This window comes from Bufo gargarizans, chromosome 2, assembly GCF_014858855.1.
Source record: "Bufo gargarizans isolate SCDJY-AF-19 chromosome 2, ASM1485885v1, whole genome shotgun sequence".
NCBI lineage: Eukaryota > Metazoa > Chordata > Amphibia > Anura > Bufonidae > Bufo > Bufo gargarizans.
Window position 1 is genome coordinate 329,352,475 of NC_058081.1, and position 19,167 is coordinate 329,371,641.

Below are 19,167 nucleotides of genomic sequence, written 5' to 3' on the forward strand. Positions count from 1 at the left end.
GCTGCCGATCACCTGACAAACGAGCAAACACTCGTATGTCAGTTGATCGCATCTTTCATGTGGTACCAAGATTCCTCATTTGTCAATAGATTTGTGGTAACAGGTGTGTTGCTGACAAACAATGAAACTGTATGAGGTCATATGATCAGAGCTACAATAGTTTATCCCCATACAGCTGTGATCATTGCTCCATGAAAATTCATGTAATGGGAGGGCAATGATGGAGAGTGAAGGTGTCTCATTGCCTGCTGGTGTAGGCTCAACTAAAATGGCCCTCATTGAAGTAAGCTGCAGATGTTATTCGCATATACACACATGTTTCTCTGGAGGTTTTCCAAAGATAATGTGATATAAAAAAAGGTTATCATGAAGGCATTTTTCTGGACTTCCTGTCACTAAATGGATAATGATCCTCTAACTAAAAATGGCAGCCCTCATTTAATGTCACAGTAAAAAGAGATTAGACACCTTTCAGGGTTCTTTTAGGCATGGCTTTTTTTTTTTTTTTACTGTCAAAAACTGTGGCTTTTCCAAACTTATTTGCATGTGACACCACTCTCAGAGGATGTTCCACTTTAGGAAAGTCCTTTGTATGTATCCCTATGTCAGAATGGGATGGGCTCTATGCCGATTGAGTGGAATTGTATGTTTCATTCCGTGGCAAAGAAATAGGTTGTAACATCCAACTTTAGAACTTACAATAACCAGACTGATTGTCCTAAGCAGGCAACTGCTGTAATAAGCCTTGTTATTTTTTATTTTTTATCTATTTTGCTAACTTATATAGTGCTGACATATTGTGCCTCACATTTAAAATCTTATCATTGCTTGCCGTTGCGAGTGGAGCCCCAAATCTAAAGGCATGTCTCTCATATACATACACCTTCCCAAAACCCTCCTATTTAAAATCTGCCCCTCGAGTCCCGACATGACTTACGGCATACGGCTCTTAGGTGCAAACAATCTCATAAAATATACCGCAAACCGTTATGTTCATCTCCGATGACAGTAGGTGTAGGAATACACAACAGTCACCTGACTATATATATATATATATAAAAAAAAAGAGAGAAAATCACATGACCACATGGAGTAACCGCCCACCTTATACCCAGAATAATAATATCCACTAGTGTTGAGCGCGAATATTCGAATATCGAATTTTTTTCGCGAATATCGGCACTTCGCTAATTCGCGAATATTTCGAATATAGTGATATAAATTCGATATTTCGAATATTCTTTTTTTTTTTTTTTTTTTTTTTATTGTTATATTTTTTTCTTTCCCACTTCCCTAAAGTTGTTCTTACCTGTCCTTTGGATTCCTGGCTTCCTGGCTGCTCCAGTCAGTGCCCGTTGCCGCTTCTGCCGACTTCCATGCTCATGGAGCGTCCCCATCACCATGGGAACATCTCCATATACTAGAATGTACTGTCGGATTTGAGAATTACGTTGAAATCGCAATTCGATTTTTTCAAGTTATAATAATCGAATTTCGATTTTAACTTAGCACTGCTATATGCCATATTAGGCTAACTAATATGGCATATAGCAGTGCTAAGTTAAAATCGAAATTCGATTATTATAACTTGAAAAAATCGAATTGCGATTTCAACGTAATTCTCAAATCCGACAGTACATTCTAGTATATGGAGTCGTTCCCATGGTGATGGGGACGCTCCATAAGCATGGAATATGGCTTCAATGGCTTGGTAGAATTAGCGAATTGACGAATATATTCGTTATATTCCACAAAACTAATATAACGAATGTATTCGTCATATTCCACAAAACGAATATAACGAATGTATTCGTCATATTCCACAAAACGAAGATAACGAAGTATTCTGCATCTTCATTTTAGCTACCTATTCATCAATTTCGCTAATTCTAGCAATGATATAGGAAAGTTGACTATAGAGACAGCTAAGTATAATTCGCTATGCGATTATATGACTGCTTTTTTTTATAAATAGTATAATTATAATAATTATCAGGTATTATAATTATTCTATTTATTTAAAAAAAAAAAGCAGTAATATAATCGCATAGCGAATTAAACTTAGCTGTCTCTATAGTCAACTTTCCTATATGATTGCTAGAATTAGCGAAATTGATGAATAGGTAGCTAAAACGAAGATGCAGAATACTTCGTTATCTTCGTTTGTGGAATATGACGAATACTTCGTTATCTTCGTTTTGTGGAATATGACGAATACATTCGTTATATTCGTTTTGTGGAATATAACGAATATATTCGTCAATTCGCTAATTCTACCAAGCCATTGAAGCCAACCATATAGTAAACCAGGTCCAAGTTGGAATCGCAATTCGATTATGTCAAGTTATAATAATCGAATTTCGATTTTAACTTAGCACTGCTATATGCCATATTAGGCTAACTAATATGGCATATAGCAGTGCTAAGTTAAAATCGAAATTCGATTATTATAACTTGAAAAAATCGAATTGCGATTTCAACGTAATTCTCAAATCCGACAGTACATTCTAGTATATGGAGATGTTCCCATGGTGATGGGGACGCTCCATGAGCATGGAAGTCGGCAGAAGCGGCAACGGGCACTGACTGGACAGCTAAGTTTAATTCGCTATGCGATTATATTACTGCTTTTTTTTTAAATAAATAGAATAATTATAATACCTGATAATTATTATAATTATACTATTTATAAAAAAAAGCAGTCATATAATCGCATAGCGAATTATACTTAGCTGTCTCTATAGTCAACTTTCCTATATCATTGCTAGAATTAGCGAAATTGATGAATAGGTAGCTAAAATGAAGATGCAGAATACTTCGTTATCTTCGTTTTGTGGAATATGACGAATACCTTCGTTATATTCGTTTTGTGGAATATGACGAATACATTCGTTATATTCGTTTTGTGGAATATAACGAATATATTCGTCAATTCGCTAATTCTACCAAGCCATTGAAGCCATATTCCATGTTTATGGAGCGTCCCCATCACCATGGGAACGACTCCATATACTAGAATGTACTGTCGGATTTGAGAATTACGTTGAAATCGCAATTCGATTTTTTCAAGTTATAATAATCGAATTTCGATTTTAACTTAGCACTGCTATATGCCATATTAGTTAGCCTAATATGGCATATAGCAGTGCTAAGTTAAAATCGAAATTCGATTATTATAACTTGAAAAAATCGAATTGCGATTTCAATAGGAGAGTAGCCTTTAAGTTAAAATCGAAATTCGATTATTTAAATCGCATATTAATCGCGATAACAAGAATAATGACGAATATTCGATTTCGACGAATATAAAACGAATATTCTATCGAATATTCGCGAATTTCGTCGAAATCGAATATGGCACCTGCCGCTCATCACTAATATCCACTAGAAGTGAAAAAGAAACCCCCCCAAAAAAAAAACTTCATCCTGAGGCCTGCCCACTGTGAGGCACTGTATCACCAAAAGGACCGGTCCACCAAAACCGGCTATAGGCCGGACGAAACAAGTCAGCCAAGCACTGCCCCTGATAGTATCCAGATGCCTCGTCACAAGACCGGCCCACTGAGATCACCGATGGGCCTGGCCTGCTATTTAATAGGAGCGCTGTCCAACAAGGATTAATTATGGGAGCCACTACATTACTGAAAGACCGGCCCACCTGATCCAGCGATAAGCTGGAACCAACACGTCAGCTGAGTACCGCCCCCCCCTCCGATGTCATCCAGATGCCGCACTGAAAGACCGGCCCACTGACATCATCGATGGGCTGCCCCAGCCATGTCATCCAAGCACCGCCCCAGAGACGTCATACAGATGCCGGACCAATCGGCACAATCACCGCCCATGACACGCCAGGAGGAGGAATCATAAGACACTAGTGCAACCTAAAAGGGAAAACGATTGGCCACCTAACCCTGGGGGAGTATCTGGTATCCTAGCGACAGGACAAACACTCACGCCCCCGGCCTCCTCTCCACCCATGTGACCTGCACACATTGCGCTCAAACTGAGTGCATAAAAGAACTGGAAACACTGTGTTTTAAATGTAATAAGTTGTATTGTCCTAAGGAAGGGGGATGTTCTGCCCCCGAAACGCGTAGACCAACTTTAATAAAAAGATTACCTTGATTGGTACCTTTTGAGTATCAAGTCCTTACTGCACCAGCGCCACTGAGAATGGTCTGATTTTCCTTCACTTCTCTGCACAATCTAAATTTTGTAATTTCAATATGTTTTTATATTTGGTCAATAAATAATAATTCTTTAGGCTTTGGATGTTATTTTTCCATGTCTTCATATGGATAATATGTATGTAACATGTATATGTTTCTGTACAGGGGGGAACTAACTCTCTTATGGAGAGAGCACCTTAATCAGTGTGAGGAGACTTATAGGCCATACATGCTCCTCTGGAATTCTGGGAAGGAAGGGATGCAAATGAGCTCTTAACAAGCTCTGCCTCTAATGCCACCAGATGTAAGGCAGCTATCCTATAAGTCAATGTTCAGCTATTAAAATAAGCATTGAGACATGACTTGGATATTAAACAAGCCAGCACTGCATCTGCAGACAGCTGTTTTGGGGTGATTGTCCCTCATCAGTGCAGAGCAGAAAATATGTTTCTGTACTACACTGAAATGCCGCACTCCAGGAACTCTCAGTGTCTGCAGAGATACTGATGCACACTTTGAATAGGATGATGGAGGAAGAAGAGCTAAAGAATTGCTGGCTAACAGGATAGACAAATTGGGGTCGTGTATCAAAGCTTTATGCCAGGTTTTTGGTGTAAAAAGTTGGTACAAAGGACATTTTGTGACTTTTTGTGCTTTCCAATGCTCTTGCCACTATTTTAAAAAGCGAGGGGAGTTTTATGGAAGGGAGCAGGGCTGCCATGACACAACAAATTTACTATAATTTATGCCAGAGACGTGCACCTTTTAGTAAGACTGTCAAGTGAAACTAAATTATCCCCACTGTATCATTAAAGAAGCACTTCCATAAAAATATTGTATTCCCTGCCCAATTAGAAAGGTGCATGATATAAACTGTAATGGAGGTAATCTTTTTACCAGTGACTGTATTTGTGAGTTATCCCCTTCCTTCTGATCCTCAGCTGTGTCAAGTGACCAGCACTCTGACCTTTCCAAATAACATAGCATCTTATGTGTGGACAGAAGGCCAGTTTCTCTATGTATTCCTATGGGAGCCTCAATGTCAGTCTCGTAGGAATGAATAGAGAAGTAACTGACTTCTTGTCCTGTGTCAGTTGGAAATCAAAGTGCTGGTCACATGATACAGCTGAGGAACAAAAGGGAGGTTATAACTCACAAATACAGTCACTGGTAAGAATATTACCTTCACTACAGATTACATCATGTACTTTTCTAACAGGTCAAACAATAAAAATGTTTATGGGAGTTCTTCTTAAAATTACTCATTTAACTAATTTAACAATAGGATCATTTATTTTACATCTATCCATGGCCAAGACTCTATACAGTCTGTACTAGTGGACTACAAAAAAAAACAATAAAAGAGTACACCTGTACAGCATGGCAGATAAATAGATGCACGTGCAGAGTAAAAAATGTGTTTGAATAAATTTCAGCCACATTTTGGAAATTTGGAAATTTGACAAAGTAGTTTTAGTATTGGCACCCTGTACATTTCACATTGTTGTATTTCATTCTTTACATCTGCCATTGTAAGACAGCAGCTGGTGACATCTGGAGTTTATGAGTTCCAAATATCCAACATCTGCCAAATTTCTGAAAGGCAGGGAAGAAAAACACTCAGAAAAATTTGCAAGTACAAACTTTATTTTTATGGTCGAAACAAAATCAATGTCAGGATTTTGTCTGCATGAAATATATTTTGAAAACAAAGAGTTTGTTGAAGAATACATTCTTACCTCCAATTTCTGAGACAAGAATCTGAATTTTTTTAATTGGCCCGTTGACATCACTGAAGTAGCATACTGGCATTTTAATGGTAATTGTGGTGGAGGTAGCCATAACACTCCCACTGGAATCATAAATAGGCACCGGTTTCATTACAGGACGAGGTGGTTCTGTTGAAAGAGAAAAAGTACAAAAAGAAAAAAGGCTGAGAAGAAAAAAATTCACGTATTCAAATATGAACATATTTATGTAGAGGTGCTGCATTGGTAAAAGTGATTCAAAAAGTAATATAAGGCTACTTTCACACTAGCAGCACGGACCTCCGGCAGGCTGTTCCGTCAGGTGAAAAGCTTGTCGGATCCGTCCTGCCGCTAGTGAACGTTTGCCCCCGGACTGCCGCTCCATCCCCATTGATTATAATGGGGGCGGGGTGGAGTTCGAGCAGAGGCACGCCAGCGCACGGCGAAAGTCTACCGGAATAAATGTTGGACATGTCGCAGTTTTATTCCGGCAGCCTCTCGCCAAGCGCTGCTGTGCCTCTGCCAGAACTCTGCCCCCGGCCCAATTATAGTCAATAGGGACGGAGCGGCAGTCCGGGGGCACGCGGTCACTAGCGGCAGGATGGATCTGACAGGTTGTTCACCCAATGGAACAGCCTGCAGGAGGTCCGTGCCGCTAGTGTGAAAGAAGCCTAAGAGGTTACAATATGAGGTTACAATATGTAACATGCATTTATATAGATTTTCAGACATACTATAGTAAACTTTTATTATTATTGTATTACTCTGATTAGAGAATTAATTGTTAAATCATTTTCTAAATGATTTTAGAATATCTCAAGAGAAGCAATGTCTGACATGACCTGTTAGGCCTCATGCACACGACAGTTGTTTTAGTCCGTATCTGTTGCACAGTTTTTGTGATTTTCTGCGAACCCATTGATTTTCAATGGGTCCGTTGAAAACTCAGCTAATGGCCGTTTGCCATCCACGTCCGTGATCCGTGGTTCCAGTCTGTCAAAAAAATATAACCTGTCCTATTATTTTCGTGGAAAACGTGGATTCAAGTCAATGGGAACGGTAAAAAACGCGGAGGCACACAAGATTGTCGTTTTTTTCCTATCATTTGTACGGCAAACCTGTCTTAGACTTTTTTTTTACATTCCTTTATGTCTGGTGGTCCTCCAAAAATAAAGGAAGACACACGGAAACTTAAACGGAAACGGATCACGGAACAACGGAACCCCATTTTGCGGAACGGAACACAACAACGGTCGTGTGCATGAGGCCTTAGGCAGGGCTCACATACATCAGTTGTGTCCAGCCAGTTGTTTTATGCTGAAACCATTATCTGTATTCATCTGAATAGGCTGAGCTGCACTACCAGCCACAATAATATGGGAATCACTCCAGCAAGCACCACTGCCTCATTGTTCTACTCGTTTTTGGGGTCTCAAGACTGAGACACCTAAAGATCATACATTGATGGCTTTTCCTAATGATAGGCTATTAATGTAACATACTGGAGTCCTTACCTTTTATATCAGTTGTAATTCGCATCTGAATTTTTGGTCCAGCTCCAGCACCATTCACTGCGTAAATCTGCAAGGCAAAACAGATTTCTTTACAAACTGGTATCAGTAGCACATGACATTGTGAAATCAAGTATTTTAAGGAGCATCTGTCAGCATGATCAACTCTATTAAACCAGGCATACTGCTTGCTAGGGATGATCACGTTGAAACAACCCCTTGTTAAAATTCATGGCCCTGAATTTAAGAAATCTTCAATTTATGTCATATGCTAATGAGGTGTTCAGTGCACTGAGAGGCAGGCCTAGCCAGGGGCGTACACAGAAATCATTGGGCCCCATAGCAAGAATTTAAATTGGGCCTCCATGTCCATTCCTAGCCCCTCCCACTATGCGCCCTGGCTCCTCTCACTACCCTCCCTAACTTCTCCCCTCCCCCACCTCATGCAGTAGTATTTTGCTCTACAAAATGGCAGTACTCATGCCGGAACCCAACAGACCCATTATAGAGAATGGGATCTGATAGGTCCCGGCGGTGTTCAGCATATATTGACAAGAATCTGGGGCATTACATGATGTAATACCACCCAACTTCCCTGCTGTCCAGCATGGTACATGCACAGACACATGAGAAAAGTTTGATGAAGTGAGTGCCCCCCTTCCCCCCATCCTCTGTGTCAAGCAGGACAGCTGGGAGACACTGACATTACTTGCTATCCTGCATGACACATGTGCAGAGACAGGAGTCTCTGGGAAAGCTGGGTGAACCCCTCCCCCCTGCCTTTCCATGTTCTTATTATCTGCATTTATGTGGAGAGACATGAGAAAGCTGAGTAACACAATTCCCACCTATCCTCATATCTTCTCATGCCTCTGCACTTGTGCACCATGCAGGACATCAGGAAAGCGGAGTCACATTACATAATGTAGTGACCACCAGCTTTCCTCCTGTTCTGAATGGCACATGTGCAGAGGATTAGCCTGGGAAAGCTGAGTGACCCCCCTCCATACATACACCTCTGCACTGCCCTCACCTATAAGTTGTCGCTTACTTCATTACTGGTGGGGTTGTGGCAAGCCAGAGGAATCAGGCGTGGTGGAGCTAGCAGGTGGGTGGCGGAGCTAGGAGGCGGGGCTAGCAGACAGGAGACAGGAAGTTAGACGGGGCGGGGACTCTCGTCCACTGTGGGTCCCCCTTCCTCATGGGCCCCATAGCAGCTTTGTGGTCTGCCTATATGGTAGGTACGCCACTGGGCCTAGCCCCTCAGAGCACTGTTTCACTAGCGCCTTCCCCCTCAGTCGGTGCATGCTTGGTACATTTTGTACATCAGTACATCAGCTGACTTGCACAGTTCGGATCTCAGCATCAGATAAAGACAAATGAGATGTGTCATTCATGCGTTGAATGAATATTCACTGGTGCATGTGTGGAATTACATAGCCAGGCATAAGACAGTTAGGATGACTGTCACTCAAGGAGGGGTCAGTGGCTGAAAGGTAAAGGTAGTGGTGACACGGTGGTCTGAGGGGCCAGGCCCACAGTTTGGTGCATTGGATATCTCATTGGCGTAAACTTCAGATTTCTCAAAAACAGGGCCACTGTTATCAACAAGAGAGGTTGTTTCAATTAACATGATTAACCCTAGCAGGTAGTATGTCTGTTTTAATGGGGTAGATCATACTGACAGATCTTTACATGTCCTAAGCTATAAAGTACTGTATGTGAACTATAATGTTAATAACTGGTATTGCAGCAGACAAATGTCAAAAATGGATCTATAGTACATGATAAGTACATGAAAGATCTTCCCAGTTAATAAATATCTAAAATATTAATAAAGATAAAGGAGGGACTTGGTATGTGCAGTTATGGAGGTGGTTGTTAGAGGACACAGTCTATTTTATTTATTTCTCATTATATAGCATCAATATTTTCAGCAAAAATTGGCTTACAGAAACCCCCAATAGTGACTGGCTTATTATTTAAATAAAATGTATATAATACTGCAGAAGTGGATCATCAGTAAGGTGAAGTATAAATCCTTCCTAAATATTTGCCTTTTTTTTAATCCAACTTTGGCCTTTTAATCTAAGCTTGTACACTGGGTATTGGAGACTTAGGGAAGTGCTTGACTGACAATTGTCATATGTGAAAATGTAAAATGATCACTTACACTAATATTATATGTGTATCCACCTTTAAGTCCTTCTATAATTGCAGTAACAGATTCTTCATTATTTTTAATAATACTTAGATTGCGGATTTGAGATTTTGTGGGATCATCTTCTTTATATATCAATGCTTGAAACATTTGGATCTTTCCGTTTGGCTCAGCTGGAGGTATGAAGGTCATCTGAACTTTGGTCACTTCATTTGGAATCTTCTGAATTGTTATGTTTTTAGGTGGGTCATTTGGCACTATAAGACAATATTAGAGGACTTTTTTAGTATAATTTTAAAAAGTAAAAAATAACTAGTTGAAACTGAGGGACATCAGTCGTTTAACTTTTAGTCACTTACAGTTGTGGCCAAAAGTTTTGGGACTGACACAAATGTTGGTTTTCACAACATTTGCTGCCTCAGTGTCTTTAGATCTTTTTGTCAGCTGTTTTTATGGTATACTGAAGTACAAATATAAGCATTTCATAGGTTTTTAACTTTTACTGACAAATACATTAGGATTATGTAAAGACTCAATATCTATGGTGCTTTGAAAGACTTCTGCAATTTGCCCTGGCATGCTGGATCTTAGGAAGATTGGGAGAGGTTGCTCTTGTGGGATGTTTTGATACCATTTTTTATTCATGGCAGTGTTTTTAGGCAAAAGTGTGAGTGAGTCCACTCTTTTGGATTAGAAGCAACCCCATGCATAAATGGTCTCAGAATGCTTTACTGCTGGCATGACTCTGGACTCGAGGTTGGAATCAACTTTCCTTCTCCAGACGTTTCCACTTTAACCCAGTCTTTTTTGGTCCAATCTCTTTACTTCCTGCACAAAGCCAGTCAGCTGTTGATGTTTTTCTTGGAGAAAAGTGGCTTCTTTGCTGCTTTTCTTGACAGCAGGCCATCTTTTAAAATACTTTGCCTCACAACTGCCTGCAACCATTCTTGAGCAAGTTCTGTACTCTTCTTCCTGCAGCTGAATCCTCTTTAGGAGACAGTCCTAGCACTTCCTAAACTTGCTTGGGTGGCCCGAAGCCTTCTTCACACCAATTTAATCTCCCTTCTTAAGATTCAATAAATGGTTGATTTAGGTGCAATCTTACAATCAGCAATGTCCTTGCTTGTGAAGCCCTTTTGATGCAAAGCATGATGACCGCCTGTGTTTCTTTGGAGGTAACCGTGGTTAACAAAAGAAAACAATCATTTCAAGCATCCCCTTTTAAAGCAATCACTCTGCTCTTCTAATTCAATGAGCATGACATAATTATATGACATTACCTGCTTTGCCCACAGTAACACTTTGTTTTGAGCTAACGGGAAGATCATTATATGATGTTAGTAGGTGATTTTGTCACAGGGCTGGAATGCAGTGGAAATTGAGGTTTTGTGATTAAGTCAATTTTCATGGCGAGGAAAGACTTTGCAGTTAAAGAAAATGTATCTGATCACTCTTCATAAAATTGTAAAGTTAATGCAAATTGCCACCATAAAAATGGAAGCAGCAAACTTTGTGAAAACCAAAACTTGTCAGTCTCAAAACTTTTGACCATGACTGTATTATACGAAAACATATGATATATAGAGCAGTTTAGATTAGAATATTAAAGGGAACCTGTCACCGTGATTTTGTGTATACAGCTGAGGACATGGGTTGCTAGATGGCCGCTAGCACATCCGCAATACCCTGTCCCCATAGCTCTGTGTGCTTCTATTGTGTAAAAAAAAGATTTGATACATATGCAAATTAACCTGAGATGAGTCCTGTCCCTGAGATGAGTCCAGTGTGAAGGAGCCCAGCACTGCCCTGCATCCTCAAAATCTCCTCCTTGGTCCCGGACGTCAGAAAGTTAGAGCGCCGTAATTTTGCGATGCGTGAGCTAGCACATGCACAGTGTCCTCATAGTGTCAGCCTCAGAGAAGGAACTGCGCATGCGCTAGATTAGGGACAGGACTCTCAGGTTAATTTGCATATGTTTTTCATTAAATGGTTTTTCGCACACAAAACTATGGGGACTGGGTATTGCGGATGTGCTAGCGGCCATCTAGCAACCCATGTCCTCAGCTCTATACACAAAATCCCGGTGATAGGTTCCCTTTAAAGGGGTTCTTTGGTTTAGAAACCTATTTGAGTTAATAAAAATGAGGGTCAGCCATTTACTACATTCATCTATAAGCAGCAGATTGTAGCCTTGTCTTTGAAGAACCCAAACATGTCCGTGAATTACATGAACAGCCCATTGTTTTGCCTCCCCTGCAATGACACTGTAGAGAAATTGAACTGTTTCCCCCTATAGATTCCAGTGATTTATGAGGGTTTTAACGGCTGACCCCTTTAAAAACAAAGGATTCCTCAAACCAAAAAAAACCTTTAAGCCTCACTTAGGGAATTAATACCAACAATTTGCAGGCTTAGTATATAGATTTTCAGAGTGCAGTGCTCCTTGTCAAATGAGAAAAAGTTATATAAGTTCATAATATTAACCGACTGTTATCTGATGCCAAATTATACACACGTATGATCATTTACATACATACATGTGTTACATAAATGCCACATACCTGCCTCAAGAGTAGTAGCAGTCACTGGATTGCTTGGCTTCCCTTCTGTAAAAGCTGAATCAAGATCTCCAGTGAAGGCAATGACTACTATAGAATAGTTGGTGAATGGCTTCAAGCCTGTGATGACTTGTATATTTATACTTTCATTACTCCATCTTACAATTTCATTTGTATACTCTGCACTATTGGCCTATAAAAAAAGCAAAAAATAAATTAACTTAATGTGCACATTTAAAGTTCCTTCACATGCAGAAGATTTTGTTGCACAAATCTCTGTGACTGAAAATCATTTGCATTCATTTGAATGGATTTGTTGTGTGGCATGCACATGGATTTCAGCAAACACCATAGATATATAGAAATTATTTTGAGTCACGGAATATTCTGCAAACAACTTCTGTGGCATGTGAAGGCACCTTTACTTTTGTAAAATTATTAGACATATTTCAGATGTTTTGGAGTTAATTTAGAATAAAGCTTATAATGCACTTTACATATATACAGGACCAGCTGACCATCTTAATGTGTACATGGACCTCCCAGCTTTCCCCTGATGGCTGCTGTTGGGGGTTAAGATTAGAATTGGGCATGCTAGATTACAACTGACTAATTATTTTGTTTGCGGGGAGATAAGTTACTGCCAGAGGAGTCTGGTATTGGCTTCCTCGCCAGCTTCCTACTGAGAACACAAATACAATTCATTAGGAAAGTATTCAGACCCTTTAATTTTTTTCACATTTTGTTATTTTTTTGCCTTGTGCTAAAGTAAAATAATAGTTTCCCCTATCAATCTGCACTCAACACCCCATACTGAGAAAATAAAACAGAATTTTAGAAATATTAGGACTTGTTAAGGCACCCCCCGTCTATATAAGGTCTGACTATGCAAATCAGCACAAAACAAAAAATAAGGAGAAAACAGCTGCATGTAGAGCTGACACATAATTGTGTAAAGGCACAAATCTGGAGAAGAGTACTAAAAAATGGAAAACTGAAAATTCCTAGGAGCACAGTAGCCTCTGTAATTCTTAAATGGAAGAAGTTTGGAACAACCAGAACTCTTCCCAGAGTTGGCCGCCCCACCAAACTAAGTATTCAGAGGAGAAGGGCCTTGATAAAGAGCGGTGACCAAAGAACTCAATGGTCACTCTGGCTGAGCACTAAAGATCATGTTTGCAAATGGGAGAAACTTTTAGAACGGCCAATCTTTCAGATTCCACCAATCTGGCCTTTGTGACAGAATGGCCAGAAAGAATCCTCTCCATAGCAAAAGACACTTGCAAGTTTGCAAAAAAGCACCTAGAGGACTCTCAGGCGGTGACAAACTGATAAAACTAAGATGAACTCTTTGGCCCTCAATTCTAAGCGTCATGTTTGGACGAAACCAGGCACTGCCCAATACCATCCCTACAGTAAAGCATGGTGGTGGCACATCATGCTGTGTGGATGTTTTTTCAGCATCTGGGACAGGGAGACTGGTCAGAGTTGAGGGAAAGCTTAATAGAGCAAAGTAAAGAGATATTCTTAATGAAAACCTGATCCAGTGTGATCTGAACCTAAGGCTAAGCCAAAGGTTTACCTTCCAACAAGACAATAACCCTAAGCACAAATCCAAGAAAACACAGGAGTGGTGTAGGGACAACTCTGTGAATGTCCTAGTGTGTCCCTGCAAGAGTCCTGGCTTAAACCCAATCGAAGATCTCTACGGAGACCGGAAAATCGATGTCTACCGACAGTTCCTGTCCAACCTGACTGAGCTTGAGAGGAACTGCAGAGAAGAATGGCAGAAAATCCCCAAATCCAGATCTGAAAACTTTGTAGCATCATACCCAAGAAGACTAAAAGCCGTAATTGCTGCCAAAGGTGCTTCAATTAAGTAATGACTTTTTTAAAAAGTTGGAGCTTCAAGGAGCTTACAATTTATTTTGGATTCAAGAGGGTGATGAGTGGAAGACCACTTTTAACACCTGAGATGGTTACTTTGAATATCAGTAATCACTGATCACTAATGCTCCTGCATTTTTTTAAGAATTTGTTAGCGATGTTTTTTGTGCTCTTCTTTATATCTGTGTAGTGGCCCATTTGGATGACAATTTGATCTTCTCATCCAACCTGACTTTGCACAGGAGACATGTATGCACAGTTCTCCAGCATTTGAGAGAGAACAGACTTTACCTCTCTACTATTCCTGGGTTACATTACCTCTGACCATGGCATAGAGATATTTCCTGGGAAATTATCTGCTATACTGGACTGACCCCATCCTATTGGCCTGCATACTATCCAGCAGTTTCTGGGCTTCACCAATTATTACAGACAATTCATTCTTCACCATCCACCCTGACTATCCCTATTCCTGCCTTACCCAGAAGTCGATGAAGGAATGGTCTCTAGAGGCTTAGGCCTCTTTCACACTTGCGTTGTCCGGATCCGGCGTGTACTCCACTTGCCGGAATTACACGCCGGATCCGGAAAAACGCAAGTGTACTGAAAGCATTTGAAGACGGATCCGTCTTCAAAATGCTTTCAGTGTTACTATGGCACCCAGGACGCTATTAAAGTCCTGGTTGCCATAGTAGGAGCAGGGAGCGGGGGAGCGGTATACTTACAGTCCGTGCGGCTCCCGGGGCGCTCCAGAGTGACGTCAGAGCGCCCCATGTGCATGGATGACGTGCCATGCGATCACGTCATCCATGTGCTTGGGGCGCCCTGACGTCACTCTGGAGCGCCCAGGATGCCGCACGGATGGTAAGTATACTGCTCCCCCGCTCCCCACTACACTTTACCATGGCCGGATCCGGCCTTGCGGCAACTCTTCACGATTTTTGGCCAGGGCAAAAAGCGCAGCATGCTGCAGTATTTTCTCCGGCCAAAAAACGTTCCGTTCCGGAACTGAAGACATCCTGATGCATCCTGAACGGATTTCACTCCATTCAGAATGCATTAGGATAAAACTGAAAACCAACCAAGTGGAGTATTGTATCAAAAAATATCATTTATTATAAAATATAAAAGATGGAGAACAACAGGATGTTGTGATACAGTACACGGAAAAAGCACAGGGTAAGCACATTCAAAAGAAGCACCATGGACCTGCACAAATTGGTGTGCAGTGAGGTACGGTCAAAAAGATAGGATAAAGACTGAGGCTCCAGGGACCCCAGAGGGTATCTGATGTGGTGGTCACCCCAATACGGGTATGGTACACACGGCACCACAGATACTGGGTGAACCCTGGAGTCTCAGCTAGTATACCCTAATAATGTGGGCATCACTGTCAGTCCAATGTTATAATAAGAAAGTGACAAATGATACAATGAGTGGACGCCTGAATGTATAGAACCTGGTGAGAACACATACAGGGGACCCCACATAACTCTAGCACATGCTAATGCGGACCGTACCTGAGGACATGGCGACAGTTGAAGTGACAGACCCTGGGCGCGGGACCTCGACGCGCGTTTCACCTCACGGCTTCGTCAGGAGGTACTTTGCATTGTATGGACAGGGTATATAGGACGTGATGGGGGTGGGGCAATGGATAGAAATTACCTTGATTCGGCACATCTGTGGACCACATGAACGGGCGCGGGAGGCTCCATGATAGGCAGCGCCATCTTTCAGCGCGTCCACGTCCGCGCACCGCGCATGCGCGGTGACAAAGGCAGACGAACCGGAGCGCATCGAGATGGCGTCACCCAGCGCATGCGCACCCCGCGACCCCCGTGGAACGCAGGTGAGCCGCAATCCATGTCTCAGCCGGAGACAGGAGAGCGGGACGTGATCACGCAACTGCCATGATGCTGCAGGTACGCACAGCCGTGACCTCACCAGGTCCCATACCCACAGGAATTGTCATATAGAAGGAAGAAACATCAGTAAGCCTATGACATTAAAACAATACGTAATAACCATGACATAATCATGAGTATAACCATTAGTGACGTGACGATCTGATATGCCCATATAATGACACATCGTATAATAGAGATAATAAGAAAGGTGACATATAAGGTGTCCGTACAGATAGAGTCACAATAGTGACTGCTATGATAAGACCCTATAGTTGATACATGAACAAAAATAATAAACGTGTAATGTGCTGAAGGTTCATAGCGGTGGAACCGCATTATAATCAGTGCCGTGCTCATACATTTAAATAATAATATCGTGCATAAGAACAAAAGAAAAAAAGGGGTTCTTGGTCGGTTCTTCATACAGATGGTGACCTGGCGGTATGTCTTCCCACATATCCCCAGATCACGTGGAGGCGATCGCGTAATTTGCGCGATATCCTCACTAAGAGTCATTACGTCCCCACACCTAGGGGGGGTATCTTTGGTAGTAAGGGTCCTAAGTGGGGATCTTTTTCTTGCGGAGCATGTGCCACCTGTAGGTTCATGATTCGCTCTACCGCCTTCAGTGACTCCTCAGGCCGAAAAGACTTTAAGATCGTACACTACATAAATTGCAACAGTGTGGCTGTAATATATCTTATCACATGCCCATGTAATCTCTCTTATGTCGGTATGACAAAGAGAGCTTTGAAGACACGAGTTTTGGAACATGTCTGCAGGATTCGAGCAGCGGCGGGCACTCCTGAGAAGGACTGGGAGTCACTGCAGGCGGTTCCACGACATTTCCGCAGGTGTCATGGATCCGATCCAGGGGGGTTGACGGTAAGGGGTATTGACAGAATCCATCTTGGGTCCAGAGGCGGTAACATTAAAGTGGCTTTACTCCGCAGAGAGACCAGGTGGATTGTCAACCTCGATACCGTCACCCCATATGGCCTCAATGAATCCAACAGCTTTTCTTCCTTTCTATGAAATAAGCGCGAATTTTATTACAGGGTATATAATATTATTTTCTAGGTTTTATTTTATCATACTGTATTTCTTATAATACTGTAATTTTTCTTTTTTTCTTTTTTGAGATCATTATTCATCTCTGTGTGTTGTTGGTGACGATGGATAGAGTTACCCACCGGGACGATATAACCTCCACAAGAGAGGATGCTCGTGAGATCTCCAAGCAACATATCCACATGATATTTACCATCTTTGACGGCGGGTCACCATACTGGGCTCCGTCAATATTATCTTTGTTGTGATGTTGTCCTCTGTAACTTCTTGTGGGGTCGTGGGGGCTCGGATTGGCCCTATATATGGCTCTTTCGGCGCCTGCGGTGTCGTTCTGGTTGCCCCGGTTCCACCACCACCATTGTCTACATTGCTCCTGGTGTTGTTCCCTGCCTTGGCGGCGGGGGGTGTCTCGGTTGACCCCGCCGGCAGCCTTTGCTGCCGGTGGTGCCACCCTGGTCACCCCTTTCCGGTTTATGATCGTTTGTGCACCCTTGTGGTGTTCTTGCTGGGTGGTTGGTTGGGGGCGCCTTGGGTGACCCCCCTGGCTGCTTGTTGTTGCCCGGGGTGTCGCCCCACGCGCCCCCATCGCCTCCGCAGCGGGCCCACAGGATATAGTCCTTTTATACAATATTATTCTTCTTAGGAACATCAGTGGATGTTTGTTTCTATTTGTATTACCGCCTTACTGCACCCATCGTTGAGATCCACATATCCTTTATGCTCCTGTCCTCTGGACTACTCTCCTGTAACTCGAGAAATTACATTGCTATGCATATCCGATGGGTGCATTATGGTTTCACTGGTAATGTTGATTCATATGACCGGATTAGATCCACTCTGGATCACGTATATTAATGATTTTATGAATATGACTGAGAGCATTATTTTATATATGTAATATTTTTATTGATATAATCTTCCCTTTTTTTCTTTTGTTCTTATGCACGATATTATTATTTAAATGTATGAGCACGGCACTGATTATAATGCGGTTCCACCGCTATGAACCTTCAGCACATTACACGTTTATTATTTTTGTTCATGTATCAACTATAGGGTCTTATCATAGCAGTCACTATTGTGACTCTATCTGTACGGACACCTTATATGTCACCTTTCTTATTATCTCTATTATACGATGTGTCATTATATGGGCATATCAGATCGTCACGTCACTAATGGTTATACTCATGATTATGTCATGGTTATTACGTATTGTTTTAATGTCATAGGCTTACTGATGTTTCTTCCTTCTATATGACAATTCCTGTGGGTATGGGACCTGGTGAGGTCACGACTGTGCGTACCTGCAGCATCATGGCAGTTGCGTGATCACGTCCCGCTCTCCTGTCTCCGGCTGAGACATGGATTGCGGCTCACCTGCGTTCCACGGGGGTCACGGGGTGCGCATGCGCTGGGTGACGCCATCTCGATGCGCTCCGGTTCGTCTGCCTTTGTCACCGCGCATGCGCGGTGCGCGGACGTGGACGCGCTGAAAGATGGCGCTGCCTATCATGGAGCCTCCCGCGCCCGTTCATGTGGTCCACAGATGTGCCGAATCAAGGTAATTTCTATCCATTGCCCCACCCCCATCACGTCCTATATACACCCTGTCCATACAATGCAAAGTACCTCCTGACGAAGCCGTGAGGTGAAACGCGCGTCGAGGTCCCGCGCCCAGGGTCTGTCACTTCAACTGTCGCCATGTCCTCAGGTACGGTCCGCATTAGCATGTGCTAGAGTTATGTGGGGTCCCCTGTATGTGTTCTCACCAGGTTCTATACATTCAGGCGTCCACTCATTGTATCATTTGTCACTTTCTTATTATAACATTGGACTGACAGTGATGCCCACATTATTAGGGTATACTAGCTTAAACTCCAGGGTTCACCCAGTATCTGTGGTGCCGTGTGTACCATACCCGTATTGGGGTGACCACCACATCAGATACCCTCTGGGGTCCCTGGAGCCTCAGTCTTTATCCTATCTTTTTGACCGTACCTCACTGCACACCAATTTGTGCAGGTCCATGGTGCTTCTTTTGAATGTGCTTACCCTGTGCTTTTTTCCGTGTACTGTATCACAACATCCCGTTGTTCTCCATCTTTTATATTTTATAATAAATGATATTTTTTGATACAATACTCCA

The 19,167-nt window shown here is 42.1% G+C and overlaps 1 protein-coding gene across 3 annotated transcripts in view; it reads right to left on the minus strand.

The window, feature by feature from the left end:
• PTPRQ (protein tyrosine phosphatase receptor type Q) overlaps window positions 1-19,167 on the minus strand; it is a 530,509-nt gene that overhangs the window by 93,211 nt on the left and 418,131 nt on the right. For all 3 annotated transcript variants that reach the window (XM_044280555.1, XM_044280554.1, XM_044280553.1), the window contains exons 47-50: window positions 12,154-12,343; window positions 9,605-9,849; window positions 7,435-7,501; window positions 5,912-6,070 (exon numbers count right to left, since the gene is read on the minus strand). In XM_044280555.1, coding sequence (XP_044136490.1) covers window positions 5,912-6,070; window positions 7,435-7,501; window positions 9,605-9,849; window positions 12,154-12,343 — 661 coding nt within the window. The remainder of the gene's footprint in view (window positions 1-5,911; window positions 6,071-7,434; window positions 7,502-9,604; window positions 9,850-12,153; window positions 12,344-19,167) is intronic.